The 23,415-nt window shown below is 37.2% G+C and overlaps 2 protein-coding genes across 3 annotated transcripts; both read right to left on the reverse strand.

Annotated features, from left to right (window-relative positions):
- Positions 1-7,553: 7,553 nt before the first annotated feature.
- On the reverse strand, positions 7,554-13,801 carry LOC121745080. 2 transcript variants are annotated; one of them, XM_042138856.1, is made up of 14 exons: positions 13,379-13,801; positions 12,920-13,053; positions 12,662-12,811; positions 12,333-12,444; positions 11,922-12,234; positions 11,085-11,298; positions 9,786-9,875; positions 9,439-9,694; positions 9,006-9,118; positions 8,334-8,432; positions 8,213-8,260; positions 8,008-8,118; positions 7,828-7,918; positions 7,554-7,740 (listed from the first exon to the last, which is right to left on the reverse strand). In XM_042138856.1, the coding sequence occupies exons 1-14, from the start codon at positions 13,626-13,628 to the stop codon at positions 7,631-7,633; spliced, it is 2,091 nt and encodes a 696-aa protein (XP_041994790.1). In that variant the 5' UTR covers positions 13,629-13,801; the 3' UTR covers positions 7,554-7,630. The 2 variants fall into 2 exon arrangements, with proteins under 2 accessions (XP_041994790.1, XP_041994791.1); XM_042138857.1 differs by having other exon boundaries at positions 12,920-13,161; positions 13,379-13,520.
- A 5,878-nt stretch (positions 13,802-19,679) lies between these two features.
- On the reverse strand, positions 19,680-20,903 carry LOC121745387 (protein EXORDIUM-like 3). Its single transcript, XM_042139266.1, has one exon. The coding sequence runs from the start codon at positions 20,830-20,832 to the stop codon at positions 19,825-19,827; it is 1,008 nt and encodes a 335-aa protein (XP_041995200.1). The 5' UTR covers positions 20,833-20,903; the 3' UTR covers positions 19,680-19,824.
- Between the last annotated feature and the right edge of the window lie 2,512 nt (positions 20,904-23,415).

The raw sequence follows: 23,415 nt of genomic DNA on the forward strand, positions 1-23,415 counted from the left end.
GGTGCATGAACTGACTTACAATGCCTACGGCGTATACGATGTCGGGTCTAGTATGTGAGAGATAGATGAGTTTTCCGACAAGCCGTTGGTATCTTTCTCTGTCTGCGAGTTCAGCTCCTTCCTCTATCTTCAAACCATGGTTGGGGTGTGATTTGCAAAGTTTTTGCAAGTGAGGGGTCTGTTCGGAATTTATCCTTTCTGTGGGGGTTAAATTGGGATTTGTGGGAAGTATGGGGTGAAAAAAGTGATGTAAAGTTATTGTGGGGTGGTTTTTGAGATATCCGAGGATCTGGGGGTAGAAATTGAGGATATTTTCGGGGATGGGGTAAATTCCGGGATTTCCGCAAGTTTTAGGGTGGATTTGGGGTTTCCGGGATTTGGGTGTATGAAAGGGATTTTTTCGGAACCCTAGCCGCCTCCATCTTCTCGCCTGTGGGAACCCTAGCAGATTCTCCTCCGGTTTCTCCGCCGCTCATACCGGCGATATAACCAATTGGTGGCTTTGTACCTTCGGACCATGTCCTTGCAATGGAGACGGAGCCGATTTTGGGCTTCTCTTCAGTTTTGATCTCTCCACTGATGCCGTTACTGCCGCTGTTGCCCGCCGGATTTTCAGTGTTGGTGGCGCGGTCGTGGGCGACGGCGGCTGAGGCTCTGCCGCCTCCTCTACCTCCTCCGTTTCGGCCTCCATTCCGGGCCTACTTTGCTCGCTTCATTTCTTCCCACCATTTTGGGAACCCATTAATGTGGAAACACGTATCTCTGGTGTGTTTTCTTCCTCCACAATGGCTGCATGTTAATTTGCTTTTATCGTCCTCCTTCTGATAGTGAGGGTTCCTTGGTGGTTGATGTTGTTGTGGTCGGTTTTGATCGAATACCGCGAGTCCTACTCCGATTCCGGTGTCCTTCGTTTCTGGGTTGAGGAGCTTTTCATTGACTGACTCCCTTCTGACCAATCCATATGCCTTCCTTGCGGTTGGGATGGGATCCATGTTTAGGATTTCTCTCTTAATTTTGCTGTACCGCTGATCGTCTAAGGCCCACATGAACTGGTACAATCTGTGCCTTTGTGTGTGTTGGTTATACTTCTCGATGCTGGTCGGAGTGTCCATCGGGTTTGGATCCCTGGTATCGATTGATATCCAGAGATCTTGAAGCTTTTGCCATAGTTGCTCCAGTGTTGAATCTCCTTGTTTGATGTTGTATGCTCTTCTGTGCAGGTCTGAAATCTGGAATTGATCGGCGCCGCTTCCATACGTGGTGGCTAGACTATCCCACAAGTCGTAGGCTGTTTCGTATTGGGAAACCTCATTTACGAGGCTGGCGTCGATATTGCTTATGATCCAATTAAAGCAACAATCGTCCCTCTGCTGCCAACGATTGTAGCTTGGATCTGTCGAAGGGAGAGGGTCTGTAACTCCAGTAATGTGAGACGCCAGACCCTTCCCTCGGATCCCCCGACTCATCAGTTTTGCCCATAACGGATAGTTATCTCCGTTGAGCTTTTCGGCCAGGCGTACTTCTCCTAGTGATTCGATTGATGAAGGCTGTTGGTTTTGATTTTTCTGAGACATGCTTAGTCTCATGAACTCAGCGAATTGTTCGGCTGAGAGGGTGATTGGTAGGTTGTTTTTAGGAGGGTTATCAGATTCTGAATCTGACATGGTTGTTGTGTGTCTGCGGGTTTCAAAGGGTCGGGAAAGGTACTTGAGACGATGATGATATTGCTCTGAGTCTCAAGCCAGAATCGTCCCGCTCTGATACCATCTTAACGATGGTAATCGAGAGAGTTGAAAGAATTATGCATTGGAAGCTATTGGAATTGGAAGAAGAGTTTGTTTTTCTTATTGCTTGTATGTAAAATCCCTCGGTTCTCTCCCTTTAAGTAGGGAAGAGGTACAATGTAATTTAGGTATCAAATCACCTATTTTAGGACAATGTAATACAAATTAAATTTGATATCAATTTGACATCTTCTTCCTCTAATGTCGCCTCTTCTTTTGGTAATTGCTTAAGTTTGATATGTTTGACAGGCGCCCTCACTACGTAGTCCGTCAAAAGATGGTCATGCTCTTTGTGTCCCACCTTCTTTGTTGCCTTAAATTCTTCGATCTCCGGTGACGACAACGCGCTGAGAGCACGTTAAACTAATGTCAAAGCTGATTTTCTTTTTCCTGTGGTATTTTTGGGTACGTAGATCTTGATTGAGATAGGTTATGTTTTCTGTATTTATGCTTTAAAGCATAATATAATGTTTTTCTATGTTATTATTCTTTTTTTACGCGTGAAACATTGATTTTATTAATACTAGTTTTACCACCCGTGCTATGCACGGGCCATAAAACTTTCAGAGAACTCTAAAATAAATGAACAAAAAAAAATTAGATGATAAAAATGGTATGTAATTATGCTTGCTGACAAAGAATAAATGTCGAATAAAAAACATTATAAAAAAGGTTTACATGATGTCTAGAACTAAAGACTAAAGTTGTAAACTAACAGAAAAATGTATTAATAATGAGCATCCCTCAATACTTATGACTGTTTTACATTTGCTCAATGTACATATAATCATAAACTGCTATTTCAAAGAATACTATACATAAAAATAAAAATAAATTAATACTCCCTTTGTCCACAGTAAATAGTAATATTAGCTTTGTGGACGGCACAAGTTCTAATGAGAAATTGATAAGGTAAGAGAGATGAGGAGAATAAGTAGGTAAATTATGAAGATGGGAGAAAAAGTGAATATATAAAACCATAAACCATGTATGACTATATCTTACACCCAACAATTACATTAGTACGCACGAAAATAAAGTGCATATACAAAATGCACAAATACACACAAAGTGACAAATGATAAAAAACACTACACAAACATCTAAATTTAATAGACGTTTTATGAGAGATAGATAACAAAGACACTTCAATAAAAACACACTTGTAAGATGGGGAGGATCCTCTGCTGTTTTATACTATAACATAACGGGGGTTGCTATGGTTAAACGTAACCACTATCATATGAAAAGCAATAGGATGGTAGAATTTTAAACACGTAGTACTCTAATTCTATTTCTCTCATTGTTTTTTCCCTATTTCTTTCTTTAATTAAATATCCGGTGGGCCAATGCAACTTTTTTAAATGGAATAGTCTTACTACCAATAAACTTGTAGAGCTAATTAGAAATAAAAAAATGAAAACAAATTAGAGAAGGTAGTGCTTCTTATTGAATGGTTGTAGAGTTTGATCTTTAAAAGAATTTAGAATCATAATATAAAGTATCTAAATTGACCAAATGCACATAGTAATAGTTTTTATTATTTAAACTGAAAATATTGAATGGCTTGGTTGATAGTATGAGATAGTAGTAGTTTTTTTCAAACTTTTTGAAAAAAGTTTCCAATGTTGCAACGATGAGAATCGTGAGCAACATTGATAAGTTTAAGATTTTTTTTATCAAACTTTAATACTCCATCCGTCCCATAAAAATATATTTACTTTCCATTTTCGTTCGTCGCATAAAAATATGGTCATTTTCATTTATAGAAACTTATCCCAATTTATTACTCATATACACCAAGTTATTTATAACTTATACCACTATTAAAACATTACTTCAACTACTCTTCCCCTCCTCTCGTACTTTACAAATTTTATCTTAATTTCCATAGCATATTATATGCCTATATTTTTATTGAACGAAGAGAGTAATGTACATAAATATAATATTTTAAGAATCATAAAAGAGAAATAGAAATCAAAGTTATAAAGAACAAAATCTTATCTCATAAAAGAAATCAAAATCAAATAAATTGTAGCTTTTCATACTACCTTTAGTGTCCACAATCTGATCTCATTACGCAAATTATTTTGTCACAATCTCATCCTATGAATATCATCACCCAAACACTATCATTTTACTTAATTAAAATTTTAACATTTCTTGAATATATGTACAATGCAAGTTTAGAGAATTTGTTTTTCTTTCATCCAAAATAAAATTATAATGAAATTTTATGTAGTTATACTATCTTAATAATAACTTATAAAAAAACTAAATGTCTCAATAAAAAAATAATTAAATTGCAACAAATATTATAATAGTAAGTATCAAATGGATCGTTAACACTATAGGTTTTAATGACTTGGCATAACTTATAATGTATGGCCAAAGACTAAATACATAGTAATTACTTAAATATATAAAATAAAATAAACTCAATTAGAATTATGTATACTAAATTAGAACCTACTAATTTAAGACATAATCGAGCAAAACACCCAAATTGAAACCTTTAAGTATTAAATATATATTTAAATCTGAATATAATACCCAAGTAGTACATTATTACCCATAATAAAGCCCAAAAATTATGGAATACATAAATTAATAAACCCTCATCCTAAAAGTAGTGGCGTCCCTTCTCTCTTTCTCCTCTCTCACGCTCGACACCATTTTTGTAGCACCTCTTTTTAACTCGAAATAGTATAAAGCGCAATACTAAAAAATACAATTTCAACAATTACATGACCAGATTTCTTCGATGGAAAGTGAGTTGGGGAAAGAGATTGGAAGACATGAAAAATGAAGATAAAATATGGTATATTTATAGAGTGGAAACTATGAATAAAAACAAAAATTAAATAAAAAACTATCAAATTTTAGTCTTGGTGTCCGCAATACTTCCTTTGTCAGCGAAGAATTATTATTTTATTTCCTTTTCGCTTCGTCCATATATAATGATCTCATTTTACTCTTTCTGTCTGATATATGCTAACTTAAAACTTTTTTACAAATTTAAAATATTAGTACATTTTGTATGTATGGTGTAATTACCCCTCAGTATAGACTAAAACCTTTAATCATTCATGGACTCACTCTTGAAATTGCAAAGAAGAAATAGAACTCAAAGTCATAAACAAAATTATCTTATCTAGTAGTAGAATAAATTAAAATCAACTCAATTATAATTGTGTACTTTTAGTAATTTAAATATAAATATATTTATAAATTTTATATCTTGAATATAAATATATATTTATAAGTAATTTGAACATATTTGCTTAAACTAATATATTTACATATAAAATTGTATACAATTATACACAGCAACAATTAATGTTATGCAATATTGTTTTTTATAATGACATTAATTTAGTTTCACTTTATATCATTATTTATTGGTGTTTCATAATTACTATTTAGTCTAGCTACATTTAAATTCAATATAAATATAGCAGAATTTCAAAAATTTGAAAAGTAAAAAGAATAGAACTATGAGTAAATAAAAAATTAATTCAAAAAACATACATATTTTATAAAGTCCAATAAATTAAAATTTCAAATTAAAACTTAGCATAAATATAATAATAGAGTACAACACTCAAATTAAAACTCTATTCAATTAAGAAAGATTACTCTAAATTGCATAATTTTATACAATGAAATCAAAATTATACTCCAAAAAGCCCACTAAATATTACACTAAAGTCCAAACAATGTACGTTAATATTCCTCAAACCCTAAATGCAGCCAACGCCTCCATCTTTCTTCCTCTCTCTCTCTCTCTCTCTTTCTCCTCTCTAATCGGCGGCGAAATAATCTCTCCCGCCACGGTCGCCGCCTCACAAATATTCACAAATAGGAACTTACGCAAATATCAACAATCCAATAGTTCATAAGTTTTGAAAAAATATGTAAAAAAACACAAATATTCACAAATAGGAATTTACGCAAATATCAACAATACAATAGTTCATAAGTTTTGAAAAACTTCTTTATAAACAATGGTAACAGTAGAATCACCATTGCCTTCATCTTTACACACCAAAATCTTCAAACCTTCACGACTTGTGACTCTTGATATAGCAACATACAGCTGTCCATGATTGAAAACAGGTTTTCTCAAAAATAATCCAACATGAGAGAGTGATTGACCCTGATTCTTGTTAATGGTCATTGCATACGACACAACCAAATAGAAGGAAAATTAAACTCTTTATGAGGAATATTAAATATTTTAATTAAATAAATATAGCATGAAAATTAAATTATATATTTGTGTTGCCATTTAGTTTATAGATTAATTCAGAGAAGAAATTATTACAATGATGAATAAAATTTTAATTTTAACCCAAATAGAAGGTAAATTAAACTCTTTAGCACCATTCCAATTTTAAACTCTTTAGCACAATTCAAATTTTAACTCAAATAAAAGGCAAAATAAGAATACATAAACTTAATTACAAAGATGAATTTAAATTAAAAAATATTTATACAAAGTCCAATAAATTAATAGTTCAAAATTAAAACCTAATTTTTAAAACATAAATATAATGATATCATCCTCAATTTAATTCTCTTGGATTAAATATAAAATGAGATTTAATTAGTAAGGTCAAAACTAATTAGTTGTTGGTCCAAGTATTAAAATGCCCAACATAAATCAGAGGCCCAAAGGAAATTATTTAATGGCCCAAGTCAATTAAAATTCATGGTCCAAGGAATTAAATTTCATGGCCCCAAATTAATTAAAATTCATGGTCCAAAATTAAAGTTTTAATGGCCTAAATCAATTAACATTCAGTGGCCAAAAACAAACTCCCATCCGTCGCTGCTGCTTCCTCTCTCTCCCTCATATCTTCTCTCCATTCTTCCCCAAATCCCCAACCCTAGTCTCGCCATCTCTCCCGTCGCGGCGAATCCTTGCTCGCGTTCGGCCGGTGCCGCCGTCGTTATGCACCGGCAACGTTTCCCTCTCTCAATCTCTCTCCGATTTTTTCGTTTTTCCGCCGCCATTTGCCTCCGTCGTCTACGGCGAATCAACGCCAATCGTCCGTCGATCCCTCGCCTTCTCCGTCCTAGAACGGAAAAAACCAGGGTCTGGCTTATTGAGGCAGCGGCGTTCCTCTTCATTTCGCGGCTGAGTCGCCGATGAGGCTGAGATGTCGCCTCGGTGGTCGCGACCTCGCCGCCTACGGTAGCCTCAGCGTCGCGTCGAGGCAGCAACCGCCTCCGTCGGCGCTGTCCCCTCTCCAGCGGCTGAACACGCCTTGCCTCGCCACCACGCCGCCACGCGCGCCTACGGCCCTGCACGGCCCTCCACCGCTTGCTTCGCCGGGTTCTTTCCATCCTGCTTCACCTTCCCTGCCGTCTTGTGTGCTCCGACCGATTTTATCTTGGGCAAGTAAAAAGGCAGAAAACATTGAGCCTTAGTGCTTTTTTTTTGCACAGATCTGTCAAAATAGAGCTTATTTGAATTGAAGTATTGTGATTTGTTTTGTATTGGTATATATAGAGATTTTGCTTCAAGATTGTCATGTACTCCATCCCCATGTCTATACTCTTAGACTGCAAAGCTACAGCTATTGCATAAACTTCTTGGTGAAGCTATTTTTTTATTGGACCAATTTTTACTCAATAATATCTGTCTTTTGTTTGCCCAATAAATTGTTTTCCCGCTCAAAAATGTGCCACATTGGCATCCAAAAAACTCTCACTTTAGATATTGATAGACTAGTACTATTAAAGTTATGGTTTGTTCAATTTCTCAAAACAATGTCAGTTTTACTTCATTTAATTAATTTTTTTCAAAACAATTTCCCGTGTATGTAAACGATATTTTAATTCAACTGTTTTGAGGTAACAGGAGACACTTGATGTTCAAGCGCCGCCACCCATTCAGTGATGATCGAGTTCACTTCACTTGGCAGCTCATCATGAGGGCAGTGTCCTGACAAAATAGAACCAGTAAAATGAATAAACATCCAATAAAATGTCTAATGATGCAAAACATAGAACTGCAATGCCTTAAAATTACCAGCATCTATTTCTTTAATGGCAACCCCTCTGCAGTGTTCCCTAACCATGGCTAACATCGACCTCGAATCAGATAGTGGATCCTTCATTCCCTAACAAAACAAGGAATCACTTGTTTTCAGGATGAGAACAGTAATTACAAAATTAGAGGTCCCTTGGAGGTTTCAAATATGATCGGCACCTGTACTATAAGTGTCCTATTCTCGAATCCCTCCAATAGATAATTCAGAGGAAGTGAAAGATCGAAGCTGAAGATGCTTTCTAGGACATATATCACACCGGGGTCGTGTGACTGCAAAATAACGTTAAGGTCTTGCATGTATGTAACTATAGCATTGTTAACAAGAAAATAAAAGAAGAATCTGAAGAGGTTTTTTATAGGATACAGCTCTAGTCATCTCATTTATAAGCCAATCATCAGCCCTTCTCGCTTCCTGCATGACATGATTTTAGCAATCAATAATAAGACAATAAAACAGGGAAGGAGCAAACCAAGGCAGCCCTTACTGTTGGATAGAAGCTTCGTAGTATGTTCTTGATGTTAAACCTCAAGTACAACAAAAGGAGCCTAGCACCCAACCACGCTGCTCCTGAAGTTCGCCTATCCTGTAATACTTCTCAATTACACGAGTGGAAGAAGATATGCATCATAATACGAAAGAAAGAACGAAAGAAATTAATCTATTAAGGAGGTATTATATGATGGATTGATTAAATAACTCAGGTTAAATCGACTGTTTATCTGATGTGTTGATGAAGTTTGAGCTTGTTTGACCATCTTATTCTTCAAATAGTCAATTCTACATTTACTCAATCTATCCTATCACTATAAGTAAACACGCCTCAGAGTGAGAGAATGAATTGATAATATAGTCCAAACTAATCCACTATATACTTTGATGCATTGATTAGTTTTGGGCTTGCTTGACCATCTTATCCTTCAAATACTCGATCCTATATTTTATCAGTCTATCCTATCACTCAATTAACTGCCCTTCATAGTTTATTTGCCTCTCAGCAACTAAGATCAAAATCATAATGGGGCTTGTATAGAAGCATAATATTGTATATTAGGCTCCTTAACAAGCAATGTCTACAATCATAACATATGCTCTACATGCACAGAAATTATCTACTGCAGGGAAATAACAATTTTTCACAAGTTCCAGAGTTGCTTACAGATGAATAACCCAAAGGGAGATACCCAGGGATAATACTCCCAGCAGTATTCATAAGGACAACAGACTTGGCTAACAAAGGCCAAAGACCAGCAACTACAGAAACAGCATATCCTGAAATTAAGTGACTACGAGTCAGTTAACAATTACTGCATGGACTAATTTAAAAGGCTTGCACTTCTCCATCACTTCTTTCACTGGGAGTGTTAACATGAATTTTCTTTGTACGTATTTTAAATTTTATTTTATTTCTTTAAAAATTTATTGGTGCTGCAGCTGCCATTTTTTGTCCTGATTTCACTATTGTTACTTGTTACAATTAGTGTATCAGTGTGCATGTGTGTGACTTCCCCCTCTTCTTTTCTAAATCTTTCTTTTGATCATTTCCACATGTATGATCAGCCAGCTTAAAAGGCAGTTGTTGGAGGACATACCACCAATTGAATTCCCAACAAGATGCACTGGCTCTCTAACAACCTCAATTATGAAGTCCCGAAGCAGTTCAGCCCACATGAGTTCAGTGTAAATGATGTTCGGTTTTTCTGATTTACCAAAGCCCAGTAGTGTGATTGCCCAAACCCTGTTTCCATCTTCAGCTATGGGATACAAATTATCCCTGTAATGCTCCATAAAAGCACCAAAACCATGAACAAGAAGAACAGCCGGACCTTCACAACCAGCAACTGTATACTGAAAACGTGCAGTCAATTCTTATTGGTAAATGATAACGTTAATGAAAAGCGTATAGTTCAAGATAAATTCTGGATACACAGATACTTACTTGGATTAGATAGTTATTCCATCTCCATATCCGAATTGGGAAAATGTCTGCATCATTTTTGTAGCCTTTCAGAGTCAAAAGCCAATACCACTACCCAAAGGAACAGTTCATTCAGAATGTTGAGCAAGCAATTGTGAGCATAAAATCAAATGAAGCTTGTTTGCATGACTACCAGATTGCATACCAAGGAAGATTGGGTCAATGTTCTATCATAGTACAATCTAACTATAATTAATACTCTTATGTCCGGGATTAAAGTTCCCACTTTGACTCGCAAGAGCTTTTAGAAATGTAAAGTAAGTGTGCGGAAGAAGTTTGTGGAATGTGGATCCTACATACATATATTAGTTTTATAATAAAATGTTAGTTGAATGAGTTAGTGGAGCGCTGAGGTCCATTTACCAAAAATGGTTAACGTAAAATAGGACATTTAATGGTGGACATCCCAAAATGGCAATATGGGACATTCAATGGTGGCCGGAGGGAGTAGGATTTAATCAAATATTTTACGTAAGATATCCTTGTAATCATGGGCATCAATATATCTACAATTCTAGTCTTTCTTGGTTACAACCCAATGGTTGTACCGAAAACACTAGGTTGAAAGATTTAGAAGAAAAATCAGGGTTAATAATCAACAAGCTAGTTTTTCTTAACTTGTGGAAAAATGCAGATTAGTACTAGCCTACTAGGAATCCCTGACTAATCTTTCCTGAAAGTTGAAAGGATGTTCTTAGAACATGAAGAATTGTTTATTGCTATTTAGGTAACAAGAATTACATATGTACTTTATAAGGAGAAACTCAGTATTATAGTTCCTCTGTCGTCGGGAAACCATTGATGATTCAACTTTCAAGGTTAAAATATCTATAGCTTTTACGATGTATTACCTCGTCCCAAAATAAGAGTCACATTGTTCCATTTCGGTATGTCCCACAATAAGAGTCACATTTTTCCATTTCGGTATGTCCCACAATAAGAGTCACATTTCACTTTTACCATAAATGGTAATAGGTCCCACATTCCACTAACTCACTCCGCTCACATTCTATTATAAAATCAATATAAAAAAGTGGACCTCATATTCCACTAACTTTTCCAACCCACTACTCTTTACATTTCTTAAAACCCGTGCCCACACCAAATGTGACTCCATTATTGGACGGAGGGAGTAATAGAAGTGGATGAAAAAAAAATTATTTTTAGCTTCTACTATTATTCAAAGTAAGTGCTTGAGCTCACAATCAATGGAAAAATCAATCAATCTCACTTCTCAAAATGAATTTAGAGCATTATTACCTCGGTGGAAGACACAGTATTTATTGCTGCAGCCGCTGTAGCTGTGGAGTAACCAAATGGTGACAAAAATCCACCATTTCGTTCTTTCTCATACTTGATAGCTTCAAAATACACTCTTCTTCTGGAAACAGTTCCAAGAAGAAGGGAAGAACCAAAAAGGGCTTGAAATGAAGCTCCTTCACGTTTTTCAGCTAAACGTAACTTTGCATGTACCCTGCAAAAAATTGGCAGAACGCATGAGCTGTCATGGTCTAACTTACTACTGAACTTTCAGGATTCTACAGTAGTTGGTTTTAGAAAAACCCAATACATGGAGTTACGCAGCAATATATTCTGTGTACAAAACTATGCCCAGTTATCAACTGGATCATCATGAAACAGCTCACAACATTTTTAACCCATTCAACTCAAGTATGTATGCAACTTTAACTTAGCTTACTAAGTCAGCAAGATCATTGATCAGACCAAAAGAAAACTATAGCACATCATTCGAAATTGTTGAATGTGCTGGATTACTAAAGAAAATTGGATTTATATAACGTGCATGTGAAGAAAACCTTAAGATCTGTAAACCTTTGACGTCCTACTAAAAAGGTACTCTGGGTACGTCTGAAAAGGTATTGTCACTCTCCAGCTTACTAGATGACAATATCATGAACCAAATGAATGGATTACAAAAAACAATGAAGAAATATGTGTGATGTTATCAAGCAACATTGGTTCTTCAAATAGCTTTGACGAAGAAGTTCAAAGAAATATAAATCTAGCAATGAGGGAGTTTAAAGAAAGAGAAGGCCACAAAGAAATATGAACATAGCTTGGATTTATGAGACCTACTCCTGATAATCATCTCGGGAAGTTCCTTCCAGGTATCTCAAATATGCGGCCAAAGCATTCAATACAAGATCAGAACCACCTCCAGCAAAGTTCCCTTGGCTTGTTACAAATGCCGATCTTTCTGGTTTCTTTCTTTGGATAGTCTCACTAACAGATTGATTCTCATCATTTTCTTCCCTATCTGCTGACTTCAAGTCAACTTTTCCTCTTTGCTTCTTTCTTTGCAGCATATTTTCAGCAGATAATTTTTTGATTGAAGTCCATTCATTTTTTGATTGGTATTCTTTCAGATCGATCATGGTGGGAAAAATACCTAAACCATTCATAGACATTGTGCTCCACATCTCAACAGAAAGTAAAATTTACAACAGTTATGAAAAGGAACGGAAGAACAATACATGAATCTCTCACCCCAGGACAAATCTGTCAAAGTAGCAGGTAAAATTGGGGGCTCAAGACCAGGTAAAACAGATATCCTATGCTTTTGGAAGTCATGAAACGATGATGGCAGGTTGTTTGAACTCTATGAAAAACATCAGAAAGACGTATGATTATCCACATAATGATGCAACCACAATGACAGTAATATTGGCCATTCAGAGTCATATTAGTGTGTGTTATTCTAGGGGATACATAAACACCGTGTCAACGGAGGATACTATAGTACGATGACGAGTAAATATAGTAGTGACAAAAATAGTGAATTCAAAATCTAAATTGAATTTAAAAATACCGCTAACCTGAACATCGTAAAATGGAGTTCTCCACATCACAATCTTAGGATTACCTCCCTTGATAGATAAAGTACATACTGATTCCTTCACATTTTCTACCATTACACGTAGCTCATACTCCACCTCTTCTTCTACAAAAATACCGCTAGCCTGGACCTGTTATAATCTCAGTATGAACATAACATATAAGTAGAATTTTCTCATCAGTCCTCGACAGCTACATGTTATCATACTAGAACGAGCTAACTAAATGAATTTAACCACCTCATTGACCATTTTTCTTATGACATCTTCTGCGGTTCCAAACCTGATCATCAGATTGGACCCTCTATCCTTTAGCAACCTCCTTAAGTCCTCCAAAGCAAAGAGGAGAAGCTCTAGCATTTCATCAGAAAATCCTGAATACGAAATCTTCACCGATTGAGTTGATGTTGTAACAAGCTTCAAAATAGATCATGCACCTTAACCATGTTATTCATGTACTATCAATTTGCGTGTGGCATCACCTATGCATCAAATAGAACCACATTATTGGATTCAAAGCACTCAAGTAATATGAGAGCTACAATTAACACAGGATAAATGAGAAAAGCAAGCAACTAATTGGCACTATATGCTTCAAAATGAAATTGCAAACGAATACAGACGCTCCAATAAAATTACGAAATAAATGAACAGAGAATCAGGCAACTTTTAAGAGTGTTTACTCGAACAGTAGCTTACGTGAGAGAATACGGGGATCAAATACGTAAAGTGGAACAACAGCTGGATGCTTGGATGCGGCGATGAGGCCAGGGTGGTCTTCGATGCGAAGGTCGTGCTTGTACCAAAGGATGGCGGCACCGTTGTTGGCGGATTGCACCCTCACATCTGTGGAGGAGGCAGAGCATCGGAGCGGAGGTTTGGGTCCCCAAAAAGCTCGTTTTGGGGGTAGTGAAAGTGAGAAAAGAGGGGGGTGAAAGAGAAGCACCATGAGATGGGGGAATTGGAATTGGGGGGTGAAAATGTGGAGGCGAAATCCATCAAAGGGAAGGATTTGTTGAGGGCTTATAGTATGTGGTTGTGAGACTGAGAAGCGCAGTGTGAAGGAGATTGTGGTGGAGAAATGAAGCTTAGATTTTGCATTTTTGTTTTAACTCTATTCTGCTCACGGCATTGCTCTTGCTGCTTTTGGAATTTAATTTTTTAATTCAGAGTATATTTGTGTTTATCTTCAACTTAATTGCTCTAATTGGCAGTTTATGAGGCTTGTTAAATTATCTTGTTCATGCTTTGGGTGATCTTGTTCTGTAATGCGCTTGCATTTATTTTTGTTATTGTTATTTTCGCCCAAGCTTGCATTTATTTTTGGCAACTTAAATTTGTTCTTTACACATGTAAAACTGTTAAATTGTTTTGAAAAGGTAAGAAAAAGCTTAATTTGTTAATAGTGATTGATGTTACTGTAATCTACAACTTGTGGACTAATTCGAATAGCTCCGCAACTTGTGGGCTAACTTGAATCGCTTGCTAAATTCAGGGGGTTAGAATTGAAAATTTCTAACCCGACCAGCATGTACCCAATTAGTCAGCGGCCTAAGTAGGATGACTCGGAATCTGATGAGCTGACTTGGTGGGTTAGACCTAAGCGCAACTATTATTTGTTATTGGGCGTGTTTGACACCTAATTCAACCCTTCATTTTTTTTATTTTTTAGTATAAATAACTAAACAAAAAATAAATTTAATTCTATATTAAATATACATATAAAATGTGAGTATATTTTAATTCCTAAAACATACTTTAAAATTTCTTGAAATATGTTTATTTTTTAAATTATATACTACAAATCTTAAATTAGTGTTCAAGTATGTTTGAGCCAATTAAATGATAGTACTCAAAATTATGTATTGGATTGATCACATATTAATCTTATCTATAGTAGCGTGATTAACTCGAAACCTAAGCCTTGAGGGTTAGAGCATCCGCAGCGGTGAGCAGGACGGCGTTCGTCCGTCCGTGCCAGAGGCACGGCACCGCTGTCCGCCGCTGCGGCCGCTGTCGCGGCGCTGCTCGATGCATCGAGAACGTCCGTGCCAGCGAGCAGCGTACGTGGTAGCCTCCCATTGGCCAACGGCATAGCCGTTGGCAATTAAATTTTTTTTTAAATCGGATTTTAATTAAATAATCCGCTTAAAAATTTAAAAAAATCTCATTTCCCAAAAAATTATATCCATTTTCTACCCACTTTTAATTTATTTTTCAATTTTCCCCAAAAATACACATTTTCATCTATAAATACCCCTACTTCCACACCCAAAAAATCACACCACACTACACAATTCTCATCTAAATTCTCTCATTTCCGTTCTCAATTCTCAATGTTTCTTTTACTCTTACTCTTACAACAAAACAATATCTGGTCACGACGATCACCCCTCCGGCTCTCACGGTTGGAACCCCGATTGGTTCGGTTCACAACCATTTCCTAGTCCGGAAACGGAATATTCGGCCCCTCCTCAAACCCAAGGTTCGCAAGTTCCGGGTGGCCACCGGCCTTACCCGGTCGACGACCAAGATGCCCCCGAAGGGCAATACAGGTGGACACCCGAGCCATCCGTGCCTAGAGAGGGAGGGAGCGGCCCCTCTCAAACTCCTCATCTTCCTACTCGCGGTGTCCGCACCTCGTACACTCCGGGGGAGATGGAGCAATTGTTCAAAGCGTTCTTGCCAATCTCCGAAGATCCGGAGGTTGGCACGAACCAATCCGGTGACCAATATTGGTGGCGCATCTGTCGCCGGTACAATCAAAACCGGCCGGCTGGAACAATCGAGCGCAACGAGAGTATGGTGCGCAATGTCATATACAGAGCCAACGAAGAAATCCAAAAGTTCCAGGGGTATTACCTCCAGGAAGAGCGGTCGGCGGGGAGCGGCCGGAGCGAGCTTGACATCATCAGGTCCGCCTTGGCGACCTACCAATCCATGAACTACAAGCCGTTCAAGTACCTCAACATTTGGCAGGAGACGCGGCCGCATCCGAAGTATAGAAGAGGCGTAACATCCTCCTCTAGCTCCTCCTCCAAACGGTCGAGGTCAGTATCCCTATCCGACGCCGGCTCCGAAGATGTGGCTAGCCAACTTGCCGGAGCTAACTTGGGTAGCCCCGACGCCAGCCCGAGCGGTTCCCAACGCCGGCCGCAAGGAAGGAAGAAGGCGGCGGCCAACCGCCGGCGCGCCGCGACTCCATTCGCCCCCGCTCCCTATGTGCCACCTCAACCCCCCACCAACTCGTTGTGGGGGATTTTGGCGCAACTCAATTTGGCCGATAGGTCAAATATGACCCCCGAGCAACTTCGATCGCATGTGGCGATGATACGGGGTCTCCAACGAACACTAGGGATAGAGCTAGATGAATAGTCATCCACAGGGTAATTTTTATTTTTTAGGTGTTTAATTAAGTAATTTTTAATTTTTAGTATTTTAATTATGTAATTTTTAATTTTTAGTATTTTAATTATATAATTTTTAATTTTTTTACAATTAGTAATATTATTCCGTGTATTTTTAATGTATTTTAATTTTGTGGAAATGTTTTTATTTAAATTTAATAATATAATGGTGGGACCCTTGAGCTTGTCCTTGCGGAAGAGCACGGATGCGGGTGTTGTGCTCTTGCCTAAGTGCAGTGAGCAAAAGTAGGACTGGGTCCACATCCGTGCTCGTTGGCAAGAGTACGGATGTGGATGCTCTTATAGTTAAATATATATTACTCCATAAAAATACAACTCATTTAGCTTGTATCTCGAAATCTGCTGGGTTGACCCAATTAATATCCCTAGTTAGGTCTAAATGATATCCACGTTGGAGATCAACAAAAAGTATTTTAGATTCAATTTACCTCACTTTATCATCAAGTAACTAATAGTGATTGTCTCTGATTGTTAATAGTAACTACACTTTTTATCATTTAGTTTTTGAGGAAAAAAAACAGTGAGAAAGTGTGAACAATGACAGTGATTTTGTGTTTGAAGTGTAACACTGCAATGATCGTTTGATCCAAGGGGTGGATAGATTTGACATTGTCATTTGTGTGGAATTGATGTAGTAGCTTTTACTCAATCCTTGGTTCAGCATACTTCGTAGTCTATCTTAATCAATTGCGACAAAGTTTGGAATTTAGGGTTGAAGACCTTCTATTGGTATCCGTATATGCATGCATTTTGTTTCTTGTATTGTTTTATCTACTAGTTTTAACTGTTCGATTCCTGAGTATGCTTTTGTGATTCCGGGGACTTTAGGTTTCCTTGGTCCCTTATTCAGGAATATATAGTACTGTACTAGTATTACTGTTGATTGTTGATGTACTCATGTGAATGTGATTATACAATATTCTCTCAATCCCATAAAAATAAAAATATTTGGATTGGAATAGAAATTAATGCACAAATGATAAAATAAAAAAGAGATAGAAAAGAAAAAATAATTATAGTACAATTGTTAATAGAGAATAACAATAAAGAATGAGACACACTTTATTAGAAAATATGAAAAAAAAAATAGAAAGTGATTTTTTATGGGACATCAAAAATGAAAATTGTCTTTTTTTTTACGTCAATGTGAACATTTGAATTTTAAAGCATCTGTAGTGGAAAACCGTCTAAAAAATGGATCAAAGAAAACATCACTGCATAACTAAGCGAGCCACTTTTGTAAAAGTCTCTTTACCCGGTTTCAGGCCCCAAGTCTCCTCCACGTCATCATTCCCCCAAATTTGAATCCCAGGCCCCAATTGTTATAATCCTGCAGGCTACAACCCGGGCCGCAACTAATAAATGACACTATTCACAACTTCAACCTATTTTACACGTAAAATAAAAAAACGCCGGAAATTTATAACATGGAAAAATTAATTTTCGACCGAAGATTGAAAATTACCACATAGAAATTTAAAAATACAAAAAAAAAACCATTAAAAACATATCGTCAATGCCGGAACACGTTGGTGCAAGTCCAAATCTCTTCGATTAGATCAACTTTGAGGCGAGTGTGTTGTTCCTCTTGGCGCATCACAGCTGAACGGGCCATGAAAATGGAGTAGAATGTATATGAAAATGGATGGAGTGGTATTTATAAAAAAAATTCGATTTTTTTTAAAAAAAATAAAAATTCCGTTGCGGCCCGGCCCGAACACGAATTAACCCTGGGCCGGGCCGCGTTGCGTCCCGTCCCGAACCATCTAACGCGAGCCCGGGCCGGACCCCTGGACCGGCCTAGGCCGCAAATCCTCCCCCTCCAACGCGACGCTCGGGCCAGGACTCGCTTTTTGCGGCCCGGCCACGAGCGTTAACGATGCTCTTAAAGACGATAGAATATAGAGGGAGCATCTTTTTTTGTCCACGAACTTTACGAAAGTATCACTTTAAGTCCGTGAACTTTGAAAATATCGTTTAAGGTCCACCAACTATGAGTTAATATCATTTGAAGTACTTTTTACTAATTCTAAGTTTTTTTGGACGAAAATACCCTCAATACCTTAAAGGGTGTATATTTATAATAAATTTATCATATACTCATAGTTTTTTATAAATATCTTTACAATATATTTTTGACAAATTTTCTAAATATAATTTGACCTTCAATATTATTATTTAATTTTGTGACATGCAAGAAAAGATCTTTATTCAATTTTTTATTATTAAAGAAAAGTTCTTTATTCAATTTTAAAAAAAATTAATATAAAAAATTGAAGAAGCAATTTTACTTCCATGTCATAAAATTAAGTGATAATATTTAAGGTCAAATTATATTTAGAAAATTTGTCAAAAATATATTGTAAAGATATTTATAGAAAAATATGAGTATATGATAAATTTATTAAAAATATATACACTTTAAGGTATTGAGGATATTTTCGTCAAAAAAAAACTTGGAAATAGTAAAAAGTACTTCAAATGATATTAATCTATAGTTGGTGGACCTTAAATGATATTTTCAAAGTTCACAGACTTAAAATGATACTTTGCCAAAGTTCGTAGACCAAAAAAGATATCCCTCTAGAATATAAAGCGACGCATAAATAGGGTGAATGGCTGAAATCCCTAGGTGGGGAGAGACCCCATAAAAATGAGTAGGGATGGAATGGATAGTGTGAAACTTTCAATGCACAGTAGTACTACTCGTAATTTCAAATCTGCGTCAGCTAAGATTAAACCGGAGTTAATAAACTACATTTCTCTATTCATGAATCGTTAGGAGAAAGGAACGTTTGTTTCCTTTGTACATTTTCATATTTTAATTAAGTCTAATTTCTGTGAGTGTTGAGATTTAGCTCCTATAAGATCAATCCTCTTTAAAAATCTTTGTCTAGCAATTAAATTAACCATCCCACCTCGCGGATTGATACAAAAGAAAGAAAAAGCGAGGAAAAAAAAACACGAAAATTAAATTTAAGAGTTAAGAAGGTGTTAAATTTCAAAGTTGAGTGGATATGCATTTTTTTCTACTCCGTACTATATAAATTGAATGCAGTTATTCGTATGGAGTAATTAAATAAAAAAAATGGCAGCGAGATGGCTCCTGCATATTTCTATCAGAAAGCGGTTCATAACCGTCCGGTCACGGCCGAATGAGCGGAAACGGCAATTCAGCCACTACACATTATTATGATTTATGCATTAGCTAATGACGTGGATTTCCACCTCCATCCAAGTCCGCAACATGTTTCACTTTCACATAATTAAAGCATTTTCATCATAAATAGAAATTATGTCGCTTTCCCTTCGCCCTTTTTCCTCATTTCAAATTTCATATGCACATCAACTAGTACTCATATCTACTCTACTCCACTCCACTATATTCATTCAAATTAACCACTTACTCAGTGAATTGTTTCCCAACACACCTAAAACAAACACTAGTCGACCTTCGAGTTAATGCCTCCACAATATATTGTTTATCTACTTCCAAAAATTTTGCATTTATTTACTAAATTTGTTGATATACCCATACACACATGTATATTTAATTATGTCGGCCTTCAATATAGAAGTAAAGAAGTCACAACTAATTTCTGATTAATAATCAACCATCCAAAATAGCAATGGAGTAGGAGTACTATTTAAAATTTAAAGAAAAAGAAAAAAGAAAAATAGTACACATCCCATAGAGAGAAATGAGATGTGATTAATTTAGTGATCAAGGGCATTAGGGCCAGTGCAGTAACTAACGAGATGGTTCCAAACCCACTGCACCAAAAACCGCCGTCGGATGCCGTTCATATTATACGTGGCGCCCTGTCCGTCGTTCATCATCTGTCCCGTGTAGGACCCGCCGCCCCCAGTTCCGTAAATGCCCTCGCACAAATCCGCAATTTCGACGGGGAACACGGGGTCGCCCCCCGCGTACCAGGCGTTAACTAACGGATTCGTGGCGACCTCGGCTATCTCGTGCGCAATGACGCTGATCATTCCGTCAACTCCGACGTCGCCGTTGGGGGACTTGACGGGCTTGAGATTGGGGATGTATTTGGGGACGGAGAAGGGGTAGGCGCAGATGCCGGGGCAGAGCTTGGCGGAGTTGCCGACCCAGGCGTAGGGGAGCGTGTAGCCGACGATGGACGGGAAGGTGAAGTAGTGGAAGCCGCAGACGTTGTTGCAGAAGTCCTGGACGTAGACGTCGTCCGACGTCAGCAGGAGGTAGAGGCCGCCGCGGGGGTTGATTGGGAGGGGGCGCGTTGAGGCGGAGACGGCGGACTTGATGACGGACTGGACGGAGAGTCGCGTGAGGGTTTTTCCGTGGGCGTAGAAGCGGTCGCTCTTCTCGGCGCCGATGCGGACGGAGCGGGAGATGTTGGAGCCCGTCTGGTCGGTGTACTGCTGGACGGTGCGCCACCAGGAGGCGACGGAGGGGGGGCGGGAGGCGGCGGCGGAGATGGATGAGATGAACTCGCGGATGATGCGCTTCTGGGGGGTGCGCCACGCGCCGTACCAGATGGGGTAGACGGTGATGTTGCCGGTGAGGACGGGGCCCATGTGGTACTTCATCTTCACGAATTCCGACGACCCCTCGTATTTCTTGGACCCGTCGAAGAGAGCCGCGGTGGCGTTGCGCGGGGAATCGGGCCACGGCCGCCACGAGATGGCGGGGGCGGTGAAGAAAAAGAGGATGAGAAAGAAGGGTAGCACCGCCGCCGCCATTGGTGTAGCTGAGTGAGTGAGTGAGTTGAGTGAGGATATTTTTGAAGATGGAATTGTGTTGAATTGTAATGGAAGCCAGATGGATTTTTAAAAGTGTAGGTGAGGTTGTGGGGCGCACACTCAAGGAATCAATTTTGTATTGATTTTTGTCGTAAAAAGAGGTTATTTATTCGATTAAATTTTGGTGATGATTTTTATCTACTCCATCCCATCTCTTATAATTTATCACCAAAAAGAGGTTATTTATTCAATTGAATTTTTGAGATGAGTTTATAATTTCTCGCCATTTGATTCAACATGAATTTTAAAAAATATAATATAAATTACAATTTTAAGAAATATAATATAAAGTGAACTTAAAAAGTTAGTAGCATACGAGTCCTACTTTTATATACTCTCTCCGTTCCACAAGAATATACATTTTTTACTTTTTAGTCCGTCCTACAAGAATATTCATTTTCTAATTTTGGAAAGTCTTATCTCTCTAATGAGGTGATACTCATTCTCAACTAATAATATTTTAATTATTTTTCTTTCTACATCTCTCTTACTTTACCAATTTATATTAAAACTCGTGTCATCCCCAAAGTGCATATTCTTTAGGGGAAAGATGGAGTATTAATTTTATAATAAAATGTGAGTGAGAATGAGTTAGCGAAAGGTGTGATCCACTGTAAAAAAAAAATGATAAAAATGAAAAGTGACAATTTTTTTGTGGACGAACAAAAATGGAAATAAGGGAGAAATGAGGGAGTACTTTTTATAATAAAAAAAAATTGGGTATATAAATATGTTTAGCTTATCGTACTGTACTGCATCATTTTAGGTCCAAGTAGATGAAATGTTATTATAACAGTTTAATTTTGCATGCAACGACTCTAAGAAGAAAGTACGATTAGTAGGGAGGTAGCAGACACATCCCTTTATTAAATTGTACGAGAGGATAACGTTTGAGCCTTTTTTATTAATGCATCCGAGTTAATAATATGAAGTCATTTTTTTTTATTTGGTGTTTTGTAATAATTCTAATGAACTCATTTTAGTGTTGCTTTATGTCATAGGTTGTGGCTCGTGGCTGGCTCATAGGTCATTTGTTAGTACACCTCTCGCATTCCATCGTACGATCCGTCAGAACTGGTCTGCTTGGGCTACTGAGGTCAAAGGGTTTGTCACTCCTACAACGTTCATATATATCCAAGTACAACCTGCGTCGCATAGTTAAAGTTTAGTTCTCAACAACGTAGCCACTGCACCAACCATGCAATAATTGGAGATTAATTGCGCACGGCCCATGCATGTCTCAGCCAATATCATGAGCAGTATCGCATGGTTGCACGATCCGTGCACTCTCGGAGCATTCACGATTTTGAGCTTATTTAGAGATTTTTCATTCCTAAACTAACTCTAACTTCCTCCTACCTATATAAAACCTATTTTACTAGTAGTACATTATTTTGGGAATTCATGCCACTTCATACAGAATAATACTCCCTCCGTCCCGGACTACTTGCACTTATTTCCTTTCTGGGCGTCCCAAGTTATTTGCACTCTTTCCATTTTTAGTAAAAATTATCACCTACAGCCGCAATTGTTGACTTTGCTATACACTCATTCCTTAATCTCCGTGCCGAAAAGGAAATGTGCGAATAGTCCGGGACGAAGGGAGTATATAGAAAACCAATTAGTTCTTCAACAAGGATTGACCATCTACGTCATCCACCGAGTTATTTGCCCACGCTAAATTTTCATCTATCAAACATAGTTTTGTGACGCAGAAAACATTAAGTAGTCTAGACATACTACGTGACAGAGTATGTCCTAATTCCTATCAATATTCTTTGACAAATAGAATTAAAGAGACCCTATTAATTTTTTATAAACATGGGTATTATTAAGATGTTTGGAAACTATCCAAAAATGTAGGACTTACTCATATTTAATACTCCTCGATATTAATAAAATATAAGGACGAAATAATTTATAGTAGTACTTAATTAGTGCATAGTGCAACAAATTTGGTCACAAAATTAGTCCCTAATTTTTGAATAGTTTATCAGAAAATCATTAGTGGGACATTAGACATACCATGTCATATTGCCATGTGGCATATCTAGACCACTAAATATTTTTTCGTATATAACAGCAGATTAAATGTTGGTAGAGCTTTCACTTATATTTTTTACATACAAATATACATATTGAAAAAAGAAAATCCTTCATCTACTCCATTTAAAGTGGAGCATTTATTTTTTAATATAAAATTTTATGAGATGTTGTTTAATATGTTAAGTGGTGGAAAAATAAATTAGAAATAGTTGTGTTTATATTTTTAGAAACATGACACTTTGAACGAGACGTTCCAAAAATAAATCTATACTCACTTTAAATACAACTAGTTAAGACCTTTTACTTTTACGGTGTTCTTATTCAAATTATTTCATCTTTTTTATACCTAAACTATTTATGCAATCATTATTTTTCGACAACCAATCATGCATGTTCCTTTTTCTTTGCAATTTCACCCATCTGCATTCTCCAATTTCCAGCTTTCGGTGTTACAGATGATCAACTTGGTAAGGGCGA

Source organism: Salvia splendens, chromosome 8 (assembly GCF_004379255.2).
Source record: "Salvia splendens isolate huo1 chromosome 8, SspV2, whole genome shotgun sequence".
NCBI lineage: Eukaryota > Viridiplantae > Streptophyta > Magnoliopsida > Lamiales > Lamiaceae > Salvia > Salvia splendens.